Genomic DNA, 22,188 nt, shown 5'->3' with positions numbered 1-22,188 from the left:
GGCAAAGGGTTGTTGTCAAAGGTTACTTTAACAAGCAATTGTCCAACCAGAGATATAAAACAGCAACTGTGGGGAGCCTGGTATTTAAAAAAGAAACTTTGAGAAGGTAAATAATTTATTACATGCATCTTGCAAACCAGGAGAAAAACAGTTATAAAAGCAGTGTATAATCTGAGTCACTACTGAGTGTTTTAAGAAAGGAATACAGCTGATAATGTGTGAAAAAAATAATGTGAATCAGTTGTAGCCCCATGCACATCAAACATTTGGTATTATTTAAGACTATAAAAATCTCCACTTCCTATTCTCCAGTATTTTCATCAGAAGAAAAAGTTGTCTTCCCTGCAGTAAGCTCAGTGAGAGCTTGTAATAAAGCAGTATTTCAGCAGTTTCCATACTATAGATGGGTCTCCAGGGTGTTAATTACAAAATGAGAAGAAACTCCTTAAGTAATCAGTGAAATCTCCAGAAGATTTAAAGCATTTAACTCAGCATTTCCATTTTTAGCCCAATTATGTTCATAGCCATGAGCTTTTAATGCCATAGAAGCACTCCATTCAACTCAGAAGTCTTGAGTCAGGAATATACTCAAGTTTTCATAAGAATACTGAAAATCAAGTCAGCTACTTAATCTTTAAAAACATAAACAGACATATGAGCAACATACCTGAAAAAGAACATGAACAGAGCAGATGTGATGCAGAACAAAAGGACCTACAAGAAGGAGAAAGAGTGTTATTGCATCAACCATCACGCTTCTCCTTTATGTTCTGGATCGCGAAGATTTTACAACTGCTCCTATAAAAGTTACACTTTATTTACATGCTTCAACAGCACAAATGAAAGCTTGTCTGAACACCCCAAAAAGGATTCCCTTGCTTGTAATGGACTTTGGGTCAGTCCTGTGAAAGTCAGAAAAAAAAAAAAACAGAAATACAGGATAGGGTGGTGGGATGGCAGACACAGCAAAGGAATTAAATAATAAATAGGAAAATAAATAAATAAAGGTAATCATAATTAAAACAACACTAGAATAAAAATAAATAAGAATAAATAAGAGAGCAGAATGGAAATTTAAACATTGCATTTTTCTCCATCTTTAACCCAGGGAGGAAAAAACAAAGACAAAGTCAAAATGGTGCTTTCTGCCAATTTAGATGAAGAGATGGCTGGATCACAGGCAAAGGAGTGGAGAGAGACCTCAGTGCCAGCAGTATGGAAGATAACAGAGGACGAAGCCTTACAGCAGCATCGTTGTTCTCCTTGATACAGCAACAGCTGCTATGTCTCAACTGTAGAACTGCTTGTACACGCAGCATCGTCAGCAACAACCATATCATGCTTTAAATCCATAACCAGCCTTAATCCATATTTTTGCCAGACAGAGCTTGAGAGTGAGAAAATACCGTTTTGTGCAAATATATTGGCCTACGTTCATACCAGCAGTTATGAGAAAAATAACTTGCAGACAACTCACAACAATTTTAGAAAACACTTGCACTTATTTTCAAGGGTTCAAGAGGTTTTGAGCAAGAAAAGATATGGACAGTGTAAGTGGGAAAAAAAGGGGAATGTTGGCATTACATATTGGAAGGCTACAAACAGATGTAGAAGAGTAGATTAGGACGCTGCAGGTAGATACAGATCAGAAAGCTTGAATAGGCAGAGTTGATAGTGAGCTACAGAGGACAAAAGTCCTACAATGAGACTATTTCTGTTCTCAATGCTCTCTGATATATGACTTCAAATTATATCAGACAAGATATTGTAACACTGTGTGTTATTCCTTTTCCTTCCCCAGTACTATCACATTTCATAATTCTGCACCACAAAAGCCTACATCTGAAATCATTCTATATGAAAGCATTTGGGTGAAGTGAGGACAGTGAAATATTTCCAACTACAGGCACCCTTCTCATCTTTTTTTGTATCATCTGCACAATTCCCGAGGTTGCAGCGCCAGGTTGTCAGCCAGGCAACATCTAATATTCATAGCAATACTAGAATAAATTATTTGAAACATCAAGTTTATAAATATCTAGATAAAATGATAAAAAAAGTCAACTTTGCCAACAAATATATTAAAACCATTGTACCTTTCTTATTTGACAGATGTTTTCAGTAAAGGAGGAAGTGTAATTCATCTGTACCTGAATGCACCTATGTGGCAGTTGCGTATGTTTATTAAGAAATTGGGCACAGAGCTGCTCAAACACAATACAGAAGAAAACTCAAAGTTAGCAGTTCATTATTCAGCTACAAAGGAATTTTAACTGAGGTCAGCTGAAAGGTTTTGCATCCCTTTTCATTAATGATCCTAACGACAGAATAGAGATTATGTTACAAATTAACAAAATCCTTTAGGTCTTCACATAATGTGATTGAATTGTCCAAAGTCAACAAGATGAAATTCAATTAAAATAAATACAAAGTACTTGGCAGGAAAAATCATATATAGACACATCTACTCAAAAAATATAGAAAAGTAGAAACAACTACACAGACAATACAAGAGTATAACAAACTCCATAGATGCTGCAGAAAACCCTATGAAATAGAATTATGGACTCATTTAGAATCAGAGGAGGTAAGATGTAGCAATATATTTCACTAATAACCTGGTGTTATTAAAATCTCACAGTTTAATTTTGGGCACTATTGTTAAAGGAAAGTGTAGGCAAAACAAGACAGCGTACACAGTGTAGGAGACAGTGAAAATAACAGGCATGCCAGGCATGAATGTTGGAAAAATCAACAGCTGTTTGCTGAAACTAAACACAGAGGTAACTGATGACAAATAGAACTATTTTCAAATACACAGTCAAAATCACATACTGATAAATATATCATTGGCCATATCATTGGCCATTGCTATAGAAGGAGAAGTGAAATAAACTACAGCGTAGGTTGGATGTTAGGAAGAGCTTCCTTCACTGGGCAGTGGTTCACTGCAACAAGTCACCCGCAAGCTTGTGGAAACTCCCTTATCAGAGAGGTTTAGAAGCAGTAGAAGCAAACACCTCTTAGCAATGCTCTGGGAGTAGCTGACACCATTGCTAAAGAGCTGCTTCCAGCCCAGTCTCTACACAACACTCAAGGACAGTAAAATATACAGCTAAACCATGTAGATTCTTCTACACAAAAAGCATGGTTCTACATGTAAAGTCCAGCCCTTGTCTGCTTATTGCATCTCCAACATACAGAAAGTCAATGGTCGCTGTATTACAAAATTAAGCTGCTTTCAAAATAAGCCTTCTGCTTTTCCAAATAAACTTTTCCATGTTCTATAAAATTTCTAGGCTGTATCCTCAGTATCTACAACATTCAATGGCTGTTTTAAATATGAAGAATAACTACACTAAAAATGAGAAAAAACGCTGAGGCCTACAGAAATATAATTCTAAGTACTGAGTGAATTGAGCCTCAAAATAGTAGCTAGCAAGCAGGAAGTCTAGTTTGGGATTTTCTTGCAAATCCGTCACTTTTTGATTCATGATACAAGGTCAACAAATTGTGCTTAGGAACACACAGACCTTGAAACGTTCCAACTGCAGTAACAGCTACAAGGAGCAGACAACCTAAATGTTTCTAATGAGAGTCATCCGCCCTGAATATTTTAACAAGTTCGGAGAAACGCACAGAAGGTACAAAAAAATTCCTTATGCCAGGTTGGCAGATTTGTCGTGTAAGGTGAGTGCTGTAATTTCATGCTGTAGTTCATTCTATTGCACTTTGCTGTATTATACCAATCACTGCATTATACTAAACCTTAATAAGAAAGGAAAGCTCCTGACAAAATTTCACAGGCATTTCAGGCTTATGCAGTCTGGAGTAGAGAAGGCTGAGGAGAGACCTCACTGTGGCTTTCCAATACTTAAAGGGAGCTTATAAACAGGAAGGAATTAACTTATCACATGGATACATAGTGATAGGACAAGGGGAAATAGTTTAAAGCCAAAAGAGGAAAGATTTAGATTGGATATAAGCAAGTTCTTTATTCAGACAGCAGAGAGGCCCTGGCACTGCTGCCCAGTGAGCTGTGGTGCCCCATCCCTGGAGGTGCTCAAGGCCAGGTTGGATGGGCCCTGGGCAGCCTGAGCTGGTGTAGGCAACCAGACCATGGCAGGAGTTGGAACTGGATGGGCTTAAAGATCCCTTCCATCCCAAACCATTCTATGATTCTATTCTTTGATTTTTTTCTCATTTTCATGGGTGACAAAGCCTTTTTTTTTTTTTTTTTTCTTCCAGGAAAGCACAGTCCTCACATAAGCAGCATCATGAAGCAATGTTAGACAGTTTCCAGCTGTCCCTGATGCACAAAGTAGGAGCAGGTCAGGGACTGCTGATTTACCTGGAAGTTTTGGGGTCAGCAGGTGATAGCAGTAAGGTTGCTCTGACTGCTGGGGTATGAACTGACTTGGAAGCATTAGCTGAGCATTTTTGGGGCTGCAATATGCTGTTTCTCAATATCTGAACATACCCCCCTGTAGATGACACTCATTTTCTTATAACCACAGTGATGTTTATAGTCAGATTTTCTGGGTTACAAAAGTCTCTAATCGGAGGCTGCTGATTGTCCCACACAGTCAGAAGAACAGTGGAACCTACGTTTGTTTTAAAGTACCCCAAATGTAATTAAAAAGGAAAAGCACTGAAGATATATGTAATCTATATAAAGGGGACACACTAGGGATACTAGCTGCCTGTGGTATTTAGAGTGTCAACACTGGATAGTGTTAAATCCATTTCACAGAGGCTTTGAGGGTGTCTGGACCACTAGCACATCAACACCTGACTTCAAGGCTATTCCTGAGATGTGAAAACCATCACCTTCTTGATGAAGCACTTAGCAATCCATGTGAGAGCTAAAGCTATGGACAAAAAAAAGGTTACTGCTTGCAGTTCTTGAAGGCTGCACACCGGAGAAAGAAAGAACACCTGGCTGCAGTCTGTGTGAGGACAAATTAATTGGTAAATACCACGGGAAACTTAAAACTCAGATGATATTTGACTTGAAAGTCAATAAAGCCAAGTCTCTCCAGTAATTGTTACTTGAGTCAACCTCTTCCAAAATTTACAAAGAAAATGTGGTCTCAGACTTTTACCCTTTAAATACATGATCCAGAAGAAAAAGTCATTTCACATATTGCTTTAATCCTGAATAAAGCCACCCTGCTATCCACCCACAGAAAAGCCTCTTGCTTTCTCTGCTGATAGAGCTTACAAGCACTTTTTCAACCTCTGTGTACCTAGATGAGTAGTGGTAGGAAGATAGTGCTTTAGATTTGTGATTAGTCGATCCATTCTCCAGGTTTGCCTCTAATTCAGACACAAGGAACAATTCTTGGCTCCCAAATGCCATTCTGCTTCTTTCCCATGCGTATCTTTTGCCTCCCCTCCGCCTCCCCCCCCCCCCAAAAAAAAGTCAACTACCTAGATTTAGACATAAATCCAAAAGCTGCACAACAGCACTGTAACTATAATGTGGTGTAAACTGAGAAAATTGCCAGCTATTGGCTGTAGTTCCAAAACTTTATTTCAGGATGTTATTGCTCCAATAAAAATGCTTTCTGTGACTCTTACTGGTAAGAATCTATCTTAATGAAGTTTACTTTTAATAGAAATGATTATAAAAAACCCAAATATTTTCAAACAATGGAAAATATGTGGGTTAATGTAACAGCCTTACACCCCAATGGCCTTATACCTAAGATCATGGAAAAAGGGTGAGCAGACTATCTCTATTCTACCTGCACGTAATATGCATATAAACAGCAATCTTCTCAATTAACTGTTTTCATAAAATTAGTATTGTGGGTTTGTTGTTGTTTTTTTTTTCCCCAGTAATAAAATACCTAGTTAAAAAACATAAAATTTTCTATAATTTTATGGTAATTACAGGGGATGGAAATCACAGAAACTCTCTGGGTAATCAGACAAAGATACTACAAGTCATATGAAAAGAGCTGATGTGAAAATAGCTGTCAAGTTTCATTATCCTCAGCAACCTGCAATCTGATGTGATGACTAGTTCTACTAACAGGAGTCACTGCTTTCTATTACTATTTCATGCTCCAGGCGAGAAATTATTGTAGTTCATGATCATGTTGCAGAATGAGTCACCGTTAGCTTACAACAGTTATTATGGGTGACAGCTACATCCTTTCATGCATAGGACATTGGCCCTAAAACAATGAGCTGCTAATGATATCAGCCGTATCTCTGCTGTTCACTGCTATAAACTGCACTTCCACCCAGACACAGTAGAGGAAGGCTGCAGCAGACACTTGCTACTTGATTGTATCAGTAGTGGATTTGGCAAGTGATTTTCCCGAGTACTGCACCAGCTTTCGTATGTTCTCTGTCTCTCCATCACAGCTGTAGATTTGCTGTTCTCCTTGAGTGCAAATCATAGAAGCTGTCCAGCTTTTACACCATCCCATGTCTACTTTCCTTACCTCTCGAATCACAAAATCATAGAATGGCCTGGATTGAAAAGGACCACAATGATCATCTGGTTTCAACCCCCCTGCTATGTACAGGGCTGCCAACCACCAGATCAAGCTACCCAGAGCCACATCCAGCCTGGCCTCGAATGCCTCCAGGGATGGGGCATCCACAACCTCCTTGGGCATCTTGAGCTTCTTGTCTTCTGGGGCTAGCACAGCAGATTTTCCTGAGAAAAATGTTAGTGTTTCTAACAAGGCAGCAACAAAGAGCACTTTGATGTACAGAACAGACAGCTAACAATAGAATCAAGCACATCTGTGTCTGAAAGCTTTTGGCTTACTCAAGAGCTGCAGCACCACCACAACAGCCTGGATGAACAAAGACTGCTCCTCAATACAATAGCTTGACCCTTGAAATCTGCCAAATTGCAGACCAGCGAGATGCCAACTTCTTCTCCTGTTAGTAAGATTAATTAACCAAACATGATTAGACTATTTTGTGCACAGTGAGATTCACTGAGATTTAGAGATTCACTGGCCAGTGCTAACCATATGGGGGCTAGACTAGATGATCTCTCCAGAGGTCCCTTCTAATCCCAATGATTTTGTGAATCTGCAATCATCTGAGTGTGTGATTACAATGGTGTTCTGTGGTCTCAGTATTCATAAAAATGGTATTACTGTGTCCCTAAAAACAATGCACTAAAAATACTAAAACATGCATCTGTGCACACCTCAGCACAAGTTTCTGAAATCCACTGATTTTTAAACTTCACTGTGCTGAACAGAATGCATCTTCTATGTCTGTCAAACAGCTCAATAACACTGTAGAAAATAAAGAGAAGGATGAAGGGAAGGATAAAGGAAAAATGAACTCCAAAATCCTGCAGAAGGCCTGGCTGTATTGCAAACTTTGAGATTCCTGCCTCACAATCCCTCGTGCCTTTCCCAGTAGAGCCTTCTACATCACATCTTTAAGAACGAACCAGCTCACTTAGATAGGATGAGGTGGTTCCAACAACCAACATCTGTATTTAGTCACAACCTCCTTGATTTGCAACACAACGCAGAGACTGGAGACACCAGCAAGGAACACAAAGCACTGTGAGTTCCTGCAGAACAAACAGCTTTGGAACAAGTGATGCTGTCAGTTCAGGATTAAACAAGTTGCATGATTCTCACAGAACAACTTCATTATGAGAGTTTCAAAAGTATAAAGATGTTTTAGGTTGAAAATATTGTTTGTTTTTGTATAAAAGCATGACAATTTATGGAAAATGGTGGTCATCTTTCATGAAGCTCAAATTTCCACTGATTCCAGAAGATGTATGCCCAGTGATCTGCACCTTGGACCCTAAAATTGAGCCGCCTCTCCATGGACATTTCAAGCTGTGCAATGTTTTTACCTTCTGTCCGTGGTAAATCCTGTTAAATTGTAACATTTATAACAACTCTACAGAAATCCAGTGTCCTTCTTACAGAGAGGCTGGCAGCCCATGGCTTGGACAGGTACATTCTGCTGAGAAAAAACTGAGTGGCTTTCCCTAGGGGTCAGTACTGGGGCTTCTCTTCAATATCTTTAGTGATGACTTGGATGAAGGCATCGAGTGCACCCTCAGTAAGCTTGAAGATGACACCAAGTTGGGAGGAAGTGTCAGAACAGGATGTATAGCTGGACTGCGGTGAATGGGATGAGGTTCAACAAGATCAAGTGCCAGGTCCTGCACTTCAGCCACAACAACCCCAGGCAATGCTACAGGCTTGTGGCTGAGTGGCTGTAAGACTGTAGGGGAGAAACAGAGCTGGGGTGCTGGTCGACAGTTGGCTGATCACGAGCCAGTGAGTCCAGGTGACCAAGAAGGCCAGTGGCATCCTGGCTTGTATCAGAAACAGTGCAGCCAGCAGGAGCAGAGAGGTGATCAGCCCTCTGTATCAGCTCTGGTGAGGCCGAACCTCGAGTACTGTGATCAGCTTTGGGCCCCGCACTACAAGAAAGACATTGAGGCTCCGGAACGTGTCCAGAGGAGAGTAAAACTGTGAGAGGTCTGGAGCACAAGTCCTGCAGGGAATGGCTGAGGGAACCGGGATGGTTCAGTCTGGGGAAGAGGAGGCTCAGGGGGCACCTTATGACCCTCTACAGCTCCCTGAAAGGAGGTTGTGGTGAGGTGCGTGTCAGCCTCTTCTCCCACATAACAGTGATAAGATGAGAAGGAATGGCCTGAAGTTGCACCAGGAGAGGTTCAGGTTGGACGTTAGAAAAGATTTCTTCTCCAAAAGAGTGGTCAGGTGCTGGAATGGGCTGCACAGGGAGGTGGTGGAGTCGCTGTCCATGGAGGTGTTCAAGAAATGTTTAGATGTTGTGCTAAGGGACATGGTTTACTGGGGAAATATTTGTGGTGGGTGGACAGTTGGACTGGGTGGTCTTGGAGGTTTTTTTGAACCTTGGTGATTCCATGATTCTCTGTATTTGAAATCCACTGCATTGGGGGAAAATGTCATGAGCTTTCCAAGTGCTGGTGTGATCCTTTGTCGTAATCTGTCATCCACATAATTAGTTTTCTACTCTAAATGAGATAACTTCTGAAGCAATACAACATTTCTACCACTTCAAAACTGACAGGCTTTATGAAAACACATGAAACAATTTGTCAGATCTGTATTGGGCATTTTGCCAGTTCTGCTACACCTACTCCACTAACACCACATGAGCGTTTCTGCCAGCAAGCCTTAAGCAATCTCTGAACAGATAAAATCAAAGGGAAGAGTAATAAATGTTATTAAACAAGAGATTGTGTAGATGCAAGATAAAGCACTGATGAATGATCACAGCTGAATGATACAATTGCAAAACGCAGATCATCACTGAGCCAAGATGGGGAGCACCTGCTGGAGTCAGAACAGCATGGTAGAAAATTAAACCCTAAGACTTTCTACTTCATAAATTCCTTATATGCACATGTAGTTGGGCACTCCAGCAACACTTCATTTCTCTTCTCACAAAGCACTTGTCATGCCTCTCTCCATTTTAAATAATATCTTAACCACTGCAAACAAAGTGGCAGCACGCTGTAACAGAGAAACGAAATAGCCTTTCTTAATCCTCTTTTCAGAAAGCCACTGCCCTGTGAGAACGCATGTGAGAGAATAAAGTCCAGAAATGTAACAGTATATTCTGAAGTTTCTCTTCTGAAAGCAATTGGTCCATCAAAAACTAACCATGCATGGGGCTCTGTGGGCAGCTGAGTGGTACATCTTGGCTTCTAAAATGTAAGCCCTGAGTTATCAGTCACGATCAGCATAAAGTGGTATCTGTTTACCTAGTGTTTTTTTCTAAATCAATGATAAATTCATACAAATGACAGAAAAACGCCCAACTGCTTAGAATAGTAAAACGTAAAAAATCTAGATATACTTTCTGCTTATTATGACAGTAATACATAGTCTAGAATAGTGCTAAAGAAGTGGAATTCAATCAAGTAAACATTGGAGTAAAAGTTAGTGCACAACCAATTTCAAAAGCCAATTTGCAATCCCAAACATAAACCAGACCTTGCAAGTGCTTGATTTCATTACTGCTTTCCACAGACACAAATACTCCCAGAAACATCCAAAGAGTGAGTAACCTTTATAGACTGTGTGGTCTACACAATTCTGTTTCCATTCAAAGGAACTGAACAAAAATAATGTAGAAATGCTTTCATGTTTCTATAATTAAGGTTGTTTTTGTGTTGGGTTGTTTTAGCATGTCAGTCATGCTTTTTCTACAGGGATTTAGCAGCTGTTTCACCTTTCTCAGCTTACAGCACTTTCTTTGGGTACAAGATAACTTTTCAGGGTATTTACAACCACAGAGTAAATATAAGTGAATATAATAAAATGTACAATTGTATCAAACCACTGAGCTTACCTAATTCTCATTCAGTTTTCCAATCTAACTTGTACGCTAATGGAAACTTTTTGTCCTGGTTTGATTATCATTCACATGAGTTATTTAATGTTCTTGCCTCATTTTTCTTTTCATTTAGCATCAATTGTTTTCTTATCAATGTGATTTCAACTACAGTATCGTTGAACATTCCATGTTAGAAGGGACCCACAAGGATTGCCAAGCTCAGCTCTAAATTTCCTGTACTTCAAACAGTTGGTCCTGGACAACCACAGCATTTGTCCAGTGCTGTTTCCATCACTGTCAAGTTACCTAATCATGTTCTTAACCTTACTTCCACCAATGCTCAACTTCTCCAGGGAATAATACTCTCAAAAACTGAAGGATGAAACTTTGCTTCACACAAAATCTGATCCTGGCAGTTTTCTTCCATTAGCTGCAGTGACCCTCATTTCTTAATTCCAGAATCTAAATTTATTTTCCTCTTTCTGACTGTATTATCAGTCTGGCTGAGACTACATTCATAAGCATTCACTCTAGCAATTAATAGACTCACAGAAAATATTCCTATGCTTTTGAGTTTCATTTCCTATCCCTACATAACTATAATATAAGAATCATCTGCTTTCAATCAAAATCAACCAAGCTATGCTTCTTAAAGAGAATTATACTCCTGCAAGATTCACTGCAAGTTGCATCTGGGGAGTGGAGAGGCCAAAACGAGCATCCGTGATGCAGGAAGAGCTTTCTGCCTTCACGTGGAAGTCATCTCCTCCCCCTGGTCTGCTGTTTCACAGTAGGATTGCTGAAAATTGTAACAGTCAACATAAATATTTTATACATGTAGCCTTGACTTGAGGAAAAAAAAACAGACAAAATTACCTCAAGTCAAATAACACTCTAGATAACTTCCAGTGCTTGTGAATGCAACCTCAAACCTCCCCTCACACACACTCAGTACACTTCAAATGATAAGAAAAAGACACTTCAGCATTTGTTCTACACACACGCCAACTTCATCCCATATTTTTCTAGGAACAGCTTTAAAATATATAAACTACAAAGAGTAAACTTTTCCAATTTCTTTTTAATGCACCACATTCAAGCAAATTCTTCTGAAATAGCCAAAATGGGCCCATGGAACTGAATTTGAGGCCTTGAAATTCTCATATGCTATGTAGGGCTTTTTTGTTGTTGTTGTAAACATTCATTCACCTCAGAAATATAAACTACTTGCCAAATTTCTATCCATTTCAATTTTCAGATACTTACATGCATAGTATAAACACAAAAATGTATTTAATACAGAGTCCAGGAAGAAGCAGTGTCAAGGTATACTGATAACAAATTCAAGTGTTTTATATTACATCAGTGAATTGTACTTAACCAGATTTAGAATTTACACCTTAAACCTAGTTCTAAGTTCTAGGATTGTGTCACTGTGACAGTACTACAAACTAATGAGTTCTTCATGATGGTTACATGTTTTGGTTCATGGATTCCTTTCCGACAATGCCAACTACTGTAGGCATCACTCCTGTTTGGGGGCACTTTTCTGGATGATTGCTGCCATATGCCTTCTACTAGAACAGAGATGCATACAAAAATGAACACATCTATTTTCCATCCCAAAGACTCCACCCCAAGTTCCTTCCAGTACCTGAAAGAGCCTAGGGGAAAACTGGGAAGAGACTTTTCAGAAGAGCATGTAGCGACAGGACAAGGAGAAATACTTTTAAAATGAAAGAGGGTAGATTTAGACTAGATATTAGGAAGAAATTCTTTACTTTGTGGGTGGTGAGACACTGGAACAGGTTGCCCATTGAGGTTGTGGATGCCTCCTCCCTGGAAGCATTCAAGGCAGGCTGGATGGCAAGATGCAAGCATCCTGGTCTAGAGGGAGGCGCTCCTGCCCATAGCAGGGGGCTGGAACTACGTGATCTTAAAGGTCCCTTCCAACCCAAACCATTCTGATTCTGTGACTCAGTGATGACTGCACAGGGTCAGGAAGAGGCCGCTGGGCTTTTGCCCTACTGAACCAAAGTGAAGCACACCGCTGTAATAAAACCACAGCCCATGACACACCATGGCCTCCAGCACAATTTGTGCTTCCTCCCCGTGCAACCTTGAGGAATGAAAGTGAGGAGCAAGTGGCTGTGAGTTATTCAAAACAGGATGCATTTGAAATGTAGAATTTGAAATGTACTTCAAATACAACAGTGCAAATGAAAACTACAGTTACTAACATCTCTAAGCATTAAATCCATATGTAAGCTGAAATTTAAATCTGGTTACTTATCCTACAAGAGTATTACAGATTTATTAAATACTAAAAAAAAAAAACAATACAATTTCTTAATAGTCTGTGCAGATGTCTCCTATTAGACTTCTGAGTTCACAAGTCCTTAGCTTATATTACAAATATCATTCAAGATTTCACCTTTACTGTGAGGATTTTTGTTTGCCTCTTTCTATCCCAGAGCTCATAATCACTGAAGAATTACAAAGTTTGATATTACCAAATATTCAGCAATAGATATTTGTCTTTGGAAGTTCACAGGTGTTGAAATAGTTTCGGTCCTGAAAAGCACAAGTAGCTGGAATAATATTCCAACCACAAGATTCTGTGCCATGTGCCATCTTGAAAGCTGCTGTATTCAGAAATAGTGGTGAAAATTGTATTTATTACATACTTGTATTTGTTTTCATGCTGGTAAAAATTAAAAAGAATCCCAGAATAAGATGAAATTCTGATAAGCACTGAGACAGGAAGGGAACGGATTGAAAGATGTAGAAATAACATTCTCATAACTGAAATAAAGAGAAGGGTTCTCCCACTACTGCAGCAGAATTACTTTGAGCTAGACTGACTTCTTTAGCAACTGCAAGAAATTGTAGCATGCTCAGATTTACCACGAGTCACTTGTAAGGACCTCTCATGGTTTCAGCAAGTGGGTGAGTTGACAATAGGCATATGGAAAGGGAGATTAACTCAAATCAATGCTGAAAGCATGTGCTATCATCATATAAGTGAAACTGACAGTTCCTTATCCCTAAAATATCACTGGAGGAGAAAAACAGAAGCAGATTGGAAACCCGGTGTTCCTAACAAATACTTTTCGCCAACCATCGTACAAAGATAAGTTATAAAAAGCTACAACTTGCTAAGCTTTCATTTATGCCCTGCCTGTTTGCATGTATAAAGGTAAAATATACACAGTGTGTGAGGGTCAAAGAATCCCAGAGAGTCAGGCCTTTTCTGTGCAAAATGTCATGCACTCATGGGAAAGAAGCCTTACTTAAACTTTTGGATGCTCCTCAGGAATGTATTTCCGTGACTCAGAAATAACCCCACAGTGTCAGCCACCATCATTTATAACAGAGCTGCTTAATCTCCATTTTCAGTACAAAATTTCAATCATCCATAAAAATTGTATCTAATGATAACCTTTAAAAAGTATAATTGGATGCACACATACATGTCATACAACACACACATGCAAGGACAGATTGCACTTCACCTTTTTCTTACAAGCAACTCCTGCAAAACTGCTCTGTTCACTACACTTCTTGGGATTGACACATGCTCTAGGAGCACACACAGAATGAAAGTATGCAACGAGCACTGAACATCACATGCGTTTTCACCACAGAGAAAAGCGTGTCAGCAGTCAGCACACCACAGCCAATCAACACCTGAGAATGCACAGCAGCATCTGAGCAGAGCCAGCTCAAATACCGACCCTCTCAGACCATGCAAGCAGTTATTTACATACACTTATGCATGGTGGAAAAGTACTTTTTATTCTTACATTACTAATACATACCATTTGAACTAGAGAAGAAAACAAACAAACAAAGATTTAGGTTTGATTACTGTTTTTTTTTGTTTTTTTTTTAATTATTTGTACTATGTTCCCAAGTTCCAAAAGCGTTCTGAAAGCCAGTGACAAGAAAAATATATGGCTAAATCAGAAAATTGGACCATTTTTCCCTGGAAAAATAATCGTCTAAGATAATCTGACCTCTTCTTAATTAAATTTAGGTTCCCTCCTAATGCTTTAAGTAAACAATTTCTAATTATAACTTCTGTTTTCTACCTCACTGTTTAAAAATCCACCACACCATGAACTTCTATTACCAATCTACTTCAAGAACTTCTATTATCAGACATCAGCAAGTCAGATAATCCTTTCAAGAACAGCTTACATTTTGATTTCTTGCACTGTGGCCAACAGACAAAGTTGATCACCTTCAGAGGTCTTTTCCAGCCTCAACTGTTGTCATTCTTTCACCTCTCACAACAGACCACCCTTCAGGGTGGATCTGCTTAAGCCCAGTGCCCCACACCTGAGTCTCTTCAGCTGTTTGTGCAGCTGTGTGATGAACGTATCCAGGGGACTGATCTGCCTGAAAAATTACCCAGCACAAACAGTTATTCTTCAGCCTCAACAATTTCCTGGTTCATGTGCCCAAGCCCTCGGCTGCCCTGCAGCTCAGAGTGGCAGGAACACAATGGAGCTGAGCAAATATGGGCTCAAAGAAACTGTGGGCTTCCTCTCTGAAAGCCACGCAGCACTTGCAGAGTCCTACTACAAATGTGTGGTTTTTTAATGTATGTCCACTTGCATAACACATACAGTGGTATTTTGCTGTTTACTAATTGAAATTAATCTATTTAAAATTTTTTGTTATCATTTATTTTTAAGCATAAGCCCTTGCATACTTGCAACTTAGAGGGCACAGGTTAGTAGGCATGGTGATGGACTGATGGTCGGAACAGAGTATCTTAGAGTCTTTTGCAACTGTAATGATTCCCTGATCCTACATGGCACCATCTAACATCGCTATTTCTGCAGCTACCCATTGCTTTGGCAGTTTTCAGTAGCATCACAAACCACACATGCTTCCTCGCACGTAACAGCCTCTCAAGAACGTGAGGAGGGGGAAATAGCACAGGGAGTTAAGGAGATGCCTCTCACATTTCCTGAGATAGCCACCTCCGTAATGCACAGCTGACATGAGCTGTCATCATAAGACACAACTAACTCCTCGGAGTAACAAGGGCTCTTAACAGCTAACATTTTATTATAACCACACTGGGAAGGACATGCAACCAGAATTGTTCAGAAAGGGGTGGAAGCAGACAGTACTCTATATGATGAACAAAACAGTGCATGCTGCAATGGGATTACTTTTCAGTGAAGTTTCCTAAGCTGCCATGGGCACTTGAGATCTTCAGGGAAGGAAAGGACTTCACGGGTCCTTCAAAGAGCTCCTCATTTGGTCCTTTTAACTTTAACATTTGGTCCTCTAATCTCATGTGGAGAGTAGGAGGGAAGAGGAGATGCTGATCACAAGCTGAGATGCACTATTTTAAGCCATTTGAGATGTATTTGCAGTGCCTTTCTGTAAGGTTTTATTAAGCTTTAAGATTCTTAGAACTGATAAAGAGAAGCTCAATCTGATACAGAAACTGGTGGAAGCAATGGTGTTTTACTGAAATACTTAATGATATCTTTTTAAAATAGATCACACAGCAAAAGCTCACATACTAGGGAACATGCAATTCTCTCACATTACACAACTCCATTACAACCCTATTAGATAAATTGTTTACATTGACTACACTCCCCTCTTTCCCAGCAGTTTTAAAGTTGCCTCATGTGTTTTACTAAGTATCATTCAAAAAGTAGAGGATCCACCACCCACTTCTTCACATTATAGGTTCAGGAAGAAGCCTTGGCGCTCATAGAGAATGCTGCAGAGAAGACAGGACAATCTTCCTTCACTCTGTTACTGTTGTTCTTAGCACAGAAATAATACTACTGAATCAGTAAAAACAAGTGAAACAGGGTTAATATCATTATAGGATTATGGCTTTGGGAGATTAGGTTGAAAAACTCTCTTAAATGTTTAAAGGCTGGTACAGAACTTAACAGATATTTGAGCCTTGGGCCAATACTCCATGGCACAGAACCACAGTGACCAAGGTCAGAAGGGACCTCAAGGATTATGAATCTCCAACCCCCTGCCACACGCAGGGCCACCAACCTCCACATTTAACACGAGACCAGGCTGCCAGGGCCCCATCCAACCTGGCCTTGAACACCTCCAGGGACGGGGCATCCACAGCCTCTCTGAGCAGCTGTTCCAGCACCTCATCACTCTCATAGTAAAGAACTTCCCCCTGACATCCAACCTAAATCTTTCCTCCCTCAATTTCCCCTTGTCCTGCAGTTATCAACCCTTTCAAAGAGTTGATTCCCCTCCTGTTTGTAGGCTCCCTTTAGGTACTGAAAGGCTGCAATGAGGTCACCCTGCAGCCTTCTTTACTCCAGGCTGAACAAGCCCAGTTCCCTCAGCCTGTCTTCATAGGGGAGGTGCTCCAGTCCCCTGATCATCTCTGTGGCTCTCCTCTGGACCCTCTCCAGCAGCTCTCTGTCTTTCTTGCACTGGGGCTCCAGACCTGGACACAATACTCCAGATGGGGCCTCACAAAGGCAGAGTAGAGAGGCACAGTACCGCAGGAATATCCCAGTTCATACAGCAGAGAATTCAACACACAGAGCAGAAAATCTAGCTGAAGGTGTCCCTGTTCACTGCAGGGAGTCAGACTAGATGATCTTTGAAGATCTCTTCCAATTAAACAATTCTGTGAGGACTCTATGATGATTTTATGAAAATCATCACAATTTCCTTCAGATCAAACAGGGGCTTCTCTTCTTTCCATGAACTACCACCAGAAGGCCCATCCCAGCTCTCAGATGCCATCTGTCACAGTACTCAGCCCCACTGGTTGCTGTGCCCGAAAGGGTCTACTAACAGGAAAAGGTTGGGATGAGAATGAGATTTTCCCAGTCTATCAACTGTTCCTGGTCTGTTTCTTGGTAATTGTAAGGTACCATGGTACCACTGTACTGGAAAGCATAGTGATTTTGTAGCTTTGAAAAAATATAAATGATGATAGGTTCAAAGAATATTACAATTCTGTGCAAAACAGCTCAAAAAGACCTGCAACCTCGTTAAAGAAGGTTCACGTCAACTTAAAAGCTCAAAGCTATAAACTGGATAGAAAAACCCCGAGCAATTAATTTACACAAACTATTCTAATGTAGGAAAATGGACGATTATTGTGGAAATTAATTACAAGCTGATTTGCTAAAATAGCTCCATACTCCATTGATATAACTGTTGACAGCACACACTTGCAAGAGTATGGTGTTGTCCCCAGAAAATTATCTACTGGGAACATGAAAAAGTGATTATGGGCAGATTAGCTGCATTTGTAGCTGCCCATACAATCAATCATGCAGCTAAATTTAATGAGCTCTTGACACTGCTGCAGTGTCTCCAAGGTTAGCATGCAGTTGTTGCAAACCTCTGACCACATTTCAGGAACGTACCCAGAAATTTCAATTTTATCTAGCGTTACACCACAGCCATTTCACAAACTCTTCTAAAAGCTAATTTTTCTAATTATTATTTCTATCTATAAATCTGAATTTTATTAAAGTCTCCCTTATGAGGATAGGCTGAGAGAGCTGAGGCTGTTCAGCCCAGAGAAGAGAAGGGTCTGAGAAGACCTGAGAGCGGCCTTTCAGTGTCTAAAGGGGGACCACAAGAAAGAAGTGGACAGGTTCTTTAGCAGGGTCTGTTGTGACAGGTCAAGGGAAAACAGTTTCCAACTAAAAGAATATAATGCAAAATAATACAAAATACTGTACAAAGGGAATTCATCTCTTATAACATAAGCCATTCATCGCTGAATTAGTCCCAAATATCTCCAGAGTGCTGAGCTCTCAAGGTAAGGTACATCACAAGTCTGAGCATTTCATAGATCTGATGTGCTTAGTTGATAGCAAAGAATGAACAACCTCCAGATAAGCACAATTAGTCTAAAAAGACCTCTTAGGGGAATAAGAAAAACTGAAGAAAAGTACATCCTGAATTCACTCAGTACTCCAAATGTTGTGAAATGCTTTGATTTAACACACGCGTCTCCAAACACAACACCAAAAAGCTCAGCTGATTTCTGATCTAACAACATGTAACAGCTTTTTTAGTTACAGGATAAGAACCTTGAAAGAAGTGCAGCGATAGGTGAAATACACCTGATATATAGAGCTGATCAGAAGACATTTGCTAGATTAAAATGATTCCAGTTTTCCAAATCTCCACTGTGTATTTCCGAATTTCCTGAAGCGAGGAGTCTGCACAGAAAGTACTGAGAGCATTCTGTAAGTGGCTACCCTGCTCAGACAAAAATGTGCAGTTTTGATGTTATGTCCAACAGCATAAACAAGCTATAAGAAGTTCTAACCGCATTCTACTAAGCTCCAGTCTCCCCACTGCAAGTTTCTAAGAGAACTGTCTTTCCTCTGCTCTTCTACAGTAAAAGAATGGTTTCTTGTAAAGCCCAGGTTTAGCATTTTATCGTTAATGATGAAAACAAGAACTAAAGAAAATGTCCCAGCTCACTAAGCAGTCATAACAATGGGTTAACAAATTCAAGTCCAGACAAATTTAAACAAAAGGTAGACATTCTTTCCTCAAAATGGCAGTAACATAATGAAACTGCTTTATCACCAGGAGTTCTTTTTAAAAAGTCAGCAGTTTTTGCATAATTCTATTTCTGGTCTGCTTCCTCCACAGTCTCAAAAAGCTTTCCTGTGAAAGAGCTGAAGAGCACATCCCACTCTGTAAAATGCCAGCGTTCATGAAATCAGGGCATCAGTCACATCCAGAAGGTGTAGCTGTCTTTCTTCACAATAAGGCACACAAGAATAAATCAATGAGCAACAACAACAAAACACACAAAACCTTGTTTATTTGCTAATATACATTAATAAAAAATATCGAATTTTGTTATTCTATGTTTAAAGGATTAGCTTTGCAAAAACTCCTGAAATCTTTGAGTAATATGTTTTACCATACTTTCCAGAGGTTTGGGGGATTTTAGTCATTTCTCTGAAATCCAAGAAAGTAACAATTTTTATTTTTCATTTTTATTTTGTTTCCATTCCAGCTACTACAATGAGCCCGCTGCTGTCAGGCACCACAGTTTGCAGAGGGCTATCACAGGAAATCCAAAAGCTCTTTATTTTCCATCAGCCAATAACAGACAGCACAATGTGAGCAGAATCCTATGATCTTACAGTTTGGAACTGACTTTATAAAAGCCAGAGGAGAGAGTACTGTGATCTGTGTTGTTTCCATTTTCTTTTTCAGTATATCCTGATAGCCTTCCATCACTGATGCAAGTATAATCACAAGTAATGTTATTGCAACCTTATGCTTCATAGCATCACTTGGTGCAGATAAGGTAGGATGTATGGATGCCCCATCTCTGGAGGTGCTCAAGGCCAGCTGGATGGCCCTGGGCAGCCTGAGCTGGTGGGTGGCAGCCAACCCATGGTGGGAGGCTGGAACTGGATGGGCTTTGAGGTCCATTCCAATCTATGACATTCTATGATCCTATGATTCTGTGTTACAGATAATCTCACAGTTTCCTAATTTCTAAATGCTATTTTCCTATAGGGTCAATTCTTCTTTTTGAAACCCCTTTCCAACATGGGTTCTCAGCAGCCGTTAATGACCAAAATTATCCCTCAGTAGAACCAATTTCCTTTTCACGCCATCCCAGTTCAGGTAGTGGCTAAACAGAAACAGCTTTGTTAACCTACACCCATTAAGAAAACCAAACTAAAACACATGTAAAACACGAAAAAGGCAACATCTGAGGGAGAATATCCCCAGGTAGGCTCCTGCTCCAGGAAGTACTTGAAAAATGGGAAACAAAAGGAGGTCAGGAGCAGGAGAATATTCAGAAATGCCTAAAGATGCACCCAACTCTGTACAGCAATGCAACTGCTCACAAATCAGCGGCCTCTGGATTAAATGCAGGAAACAGGAAACACCGTGTGACCCCCTCCTATTTGTCATTATTTGAACCACTGTTGCTATTTGCGAGGTATGGTTGACCTCACATGGACCTGAATGTTCGCGGACCACAGGGAATCATTACCAAACTGAAAACAACTGGGACAAAAGCAGAACAGAGCCCGGCAGCAGGCAGCACATGGCCCACTCTCACCAAAACTCAGACAAAGCTCAGATTACACAAAGTCAAGCAAGTATACACCAGAGTAAAGCACAGACAGATATTTCCAGCTATCAAATTACAGAGAAAACCCTGCAGAAATACAACGCTGCTCTACCCAGAGTATTACTCTGGGCAACACTTTAACAGATTAGTCATGTTACAGATATTTGGCTGAAAATTTGGAAATAAATATAATGGTTTGGGTGAATAAGAATGAGCCATTGTGCTCACAAAGTCTCACCTTAATAAATATCTTGCAAATAATACTTTAAGATTTTTATTTATATATTGCACCTTGAGTACTGTGTTCCCCTCACTACAAGACATTGAATGTCCTGTGAAGGGCAGCGGAGCTGTGAGGGGTCTGAAGCACAAGTGTTATGGGAAGCAACTGAAGGAACTGGGATTGTTTAGCCTGGAGAAGAGGAGGCTCAAGGGATACCTTACCACTCTCTGCAGATCACTGAAAGAAGGCTGCGATGAGGGGAAGTCAGCCTGTTCTCCCAGATAACAGTGATAGGACAAGAGTGGCCTTGAGTTGCACCCAAGGAGATTCAGGTTGGATATTAGGAACAATTTCTTCTCAGAAAGAGTGGTGAGGCATTGGCACAGACTGCCCAGGGTGGTGGTTGAGTCACTGTCCCTGGAGGTGTTCAAAATGCCATACCACCATCATCTGTTCCTGATGTGGGCCAACATTATAAAATAAGAAGCATTACTTTCGGTGCATGGTATCACCATTCATACATCAGTGTATTTTCTAACATCAGAACTCCACTCCTTTGAGCATGCTGCGATACCTTCAGCCCAACCACTGTAATTTTCCCCTTTTACTGTACTAATGACAAAGCTCTGAAGCAGAGGCAGCCAGCAGGGAAAACACAGCGAGTTTAGAACACACCTCTGCACAGCGAGTCATGTCTGCTGCACTCACTCATCCCTTGTTTGTTCCCTGTAATTAAGCTGTTTGGACAAGGTCTGTCCCACATGAGACAAGTTCATAAAGACTCAGCACAAATTATCAACTATAGTGATTAACACCATAATTCTTCTTTTTTTCTGCCAATATATAACCTTCTTCCCCATGTTTGTTCCCCATTGCTTGCCACACAACAAAAGCAACTGTGGAATTATGATATTCAGCTCTGGAAGAAAGTAAAATTAATGATCATCTTATTTCCACATCTCTTAAAAAAAAACCCAAGCAGACAGGTGCACAGAAAGCAACTATTCATCAGGTGGGATGAATTGCATGGAAGTTGGCTGAAAGCAGCACAGCTTTTGTAAAGTGGACAGCACTGGGGGAGGCAGTGGCAGAAGGTTGACAGGGGGAGAGAAAAGGAGCTTGGTCCTGCTGGGGACTGTAAGGGAGGGTGGCTTTGGTGGGGTTTGGTCTTTGTACAAATCAGCTGCTCCCTAGCCTGAGAGTGATGTGAGAGCTGTGCTTCCTGAAGGTAAAAGAAATAAGGAAATGCTGGTGGAGACTATACGCAAAAGTTCAGCATGGTGAGTTACTTTAAGAATAAATGCAAGAAATCTAGGGAAGAAAAATACAAAAGGGAGGCAATTTCAGTTTAATTAATTAAAAAAAAAAAAAAAAAAAAACACATTGGAAAGAAAGTCAGAGTACAACTTTAAGGAAAAAACATTGCACTTACTAAAGCTGCCTTAAACACTCTAAATTGCAGCCAGTATGATCACAGAGGAGTCAAAGAAAGGACCTGTTAGATCCAAAGAAAACGTCTGAA

The 22,188-nt window shown here is 40.2% G+C and overlaps 1 protein-coding gene across 2 annotated transcripts in view; it reads right to left on the bottom strand.

The window, feature by feature from the left end:
- The window catches only part of TMEM135 (transmembrane protein 135), a 166,083-nt gene that overhangs the window by 57,856 nt on the left and 86,039 nt on the right, over nt 1-22,188 (bottom strand). For both annotated transcript variants that reach the window (XM_042862536.1, XM_042862537.1), the window contains one exon: nt 668-714. In XM_042862536.1, the coding sequence (XP_042718470.1) occupies nt 668-714 (47 nt within the window). The remainder of the gene's footprint in view (nt 1-667; nt 715-22,188) is intronic.

Source organism: Lagopus leucura, unplaced genomic scaffold (genome assembly GCF_019238085.1).
Source record: "Lagopus leucura isolate 7727_CA_CO unplaced genomic scaffold, USGS_WTPT01 Super-Scaffold_702, whole genome shotgun sequence".
Lineage (NCBI taxonomy): Eukaryota > Metazoa > Chordata > Aves > Galliformes > Phasianidae > Lagopus > Lagopus leucura.
The sequence above is the reverse complement of the archived record's forward strand: the minus strand, read 5'-3'. Positions and strand labels throughout refer to the sequence as shown.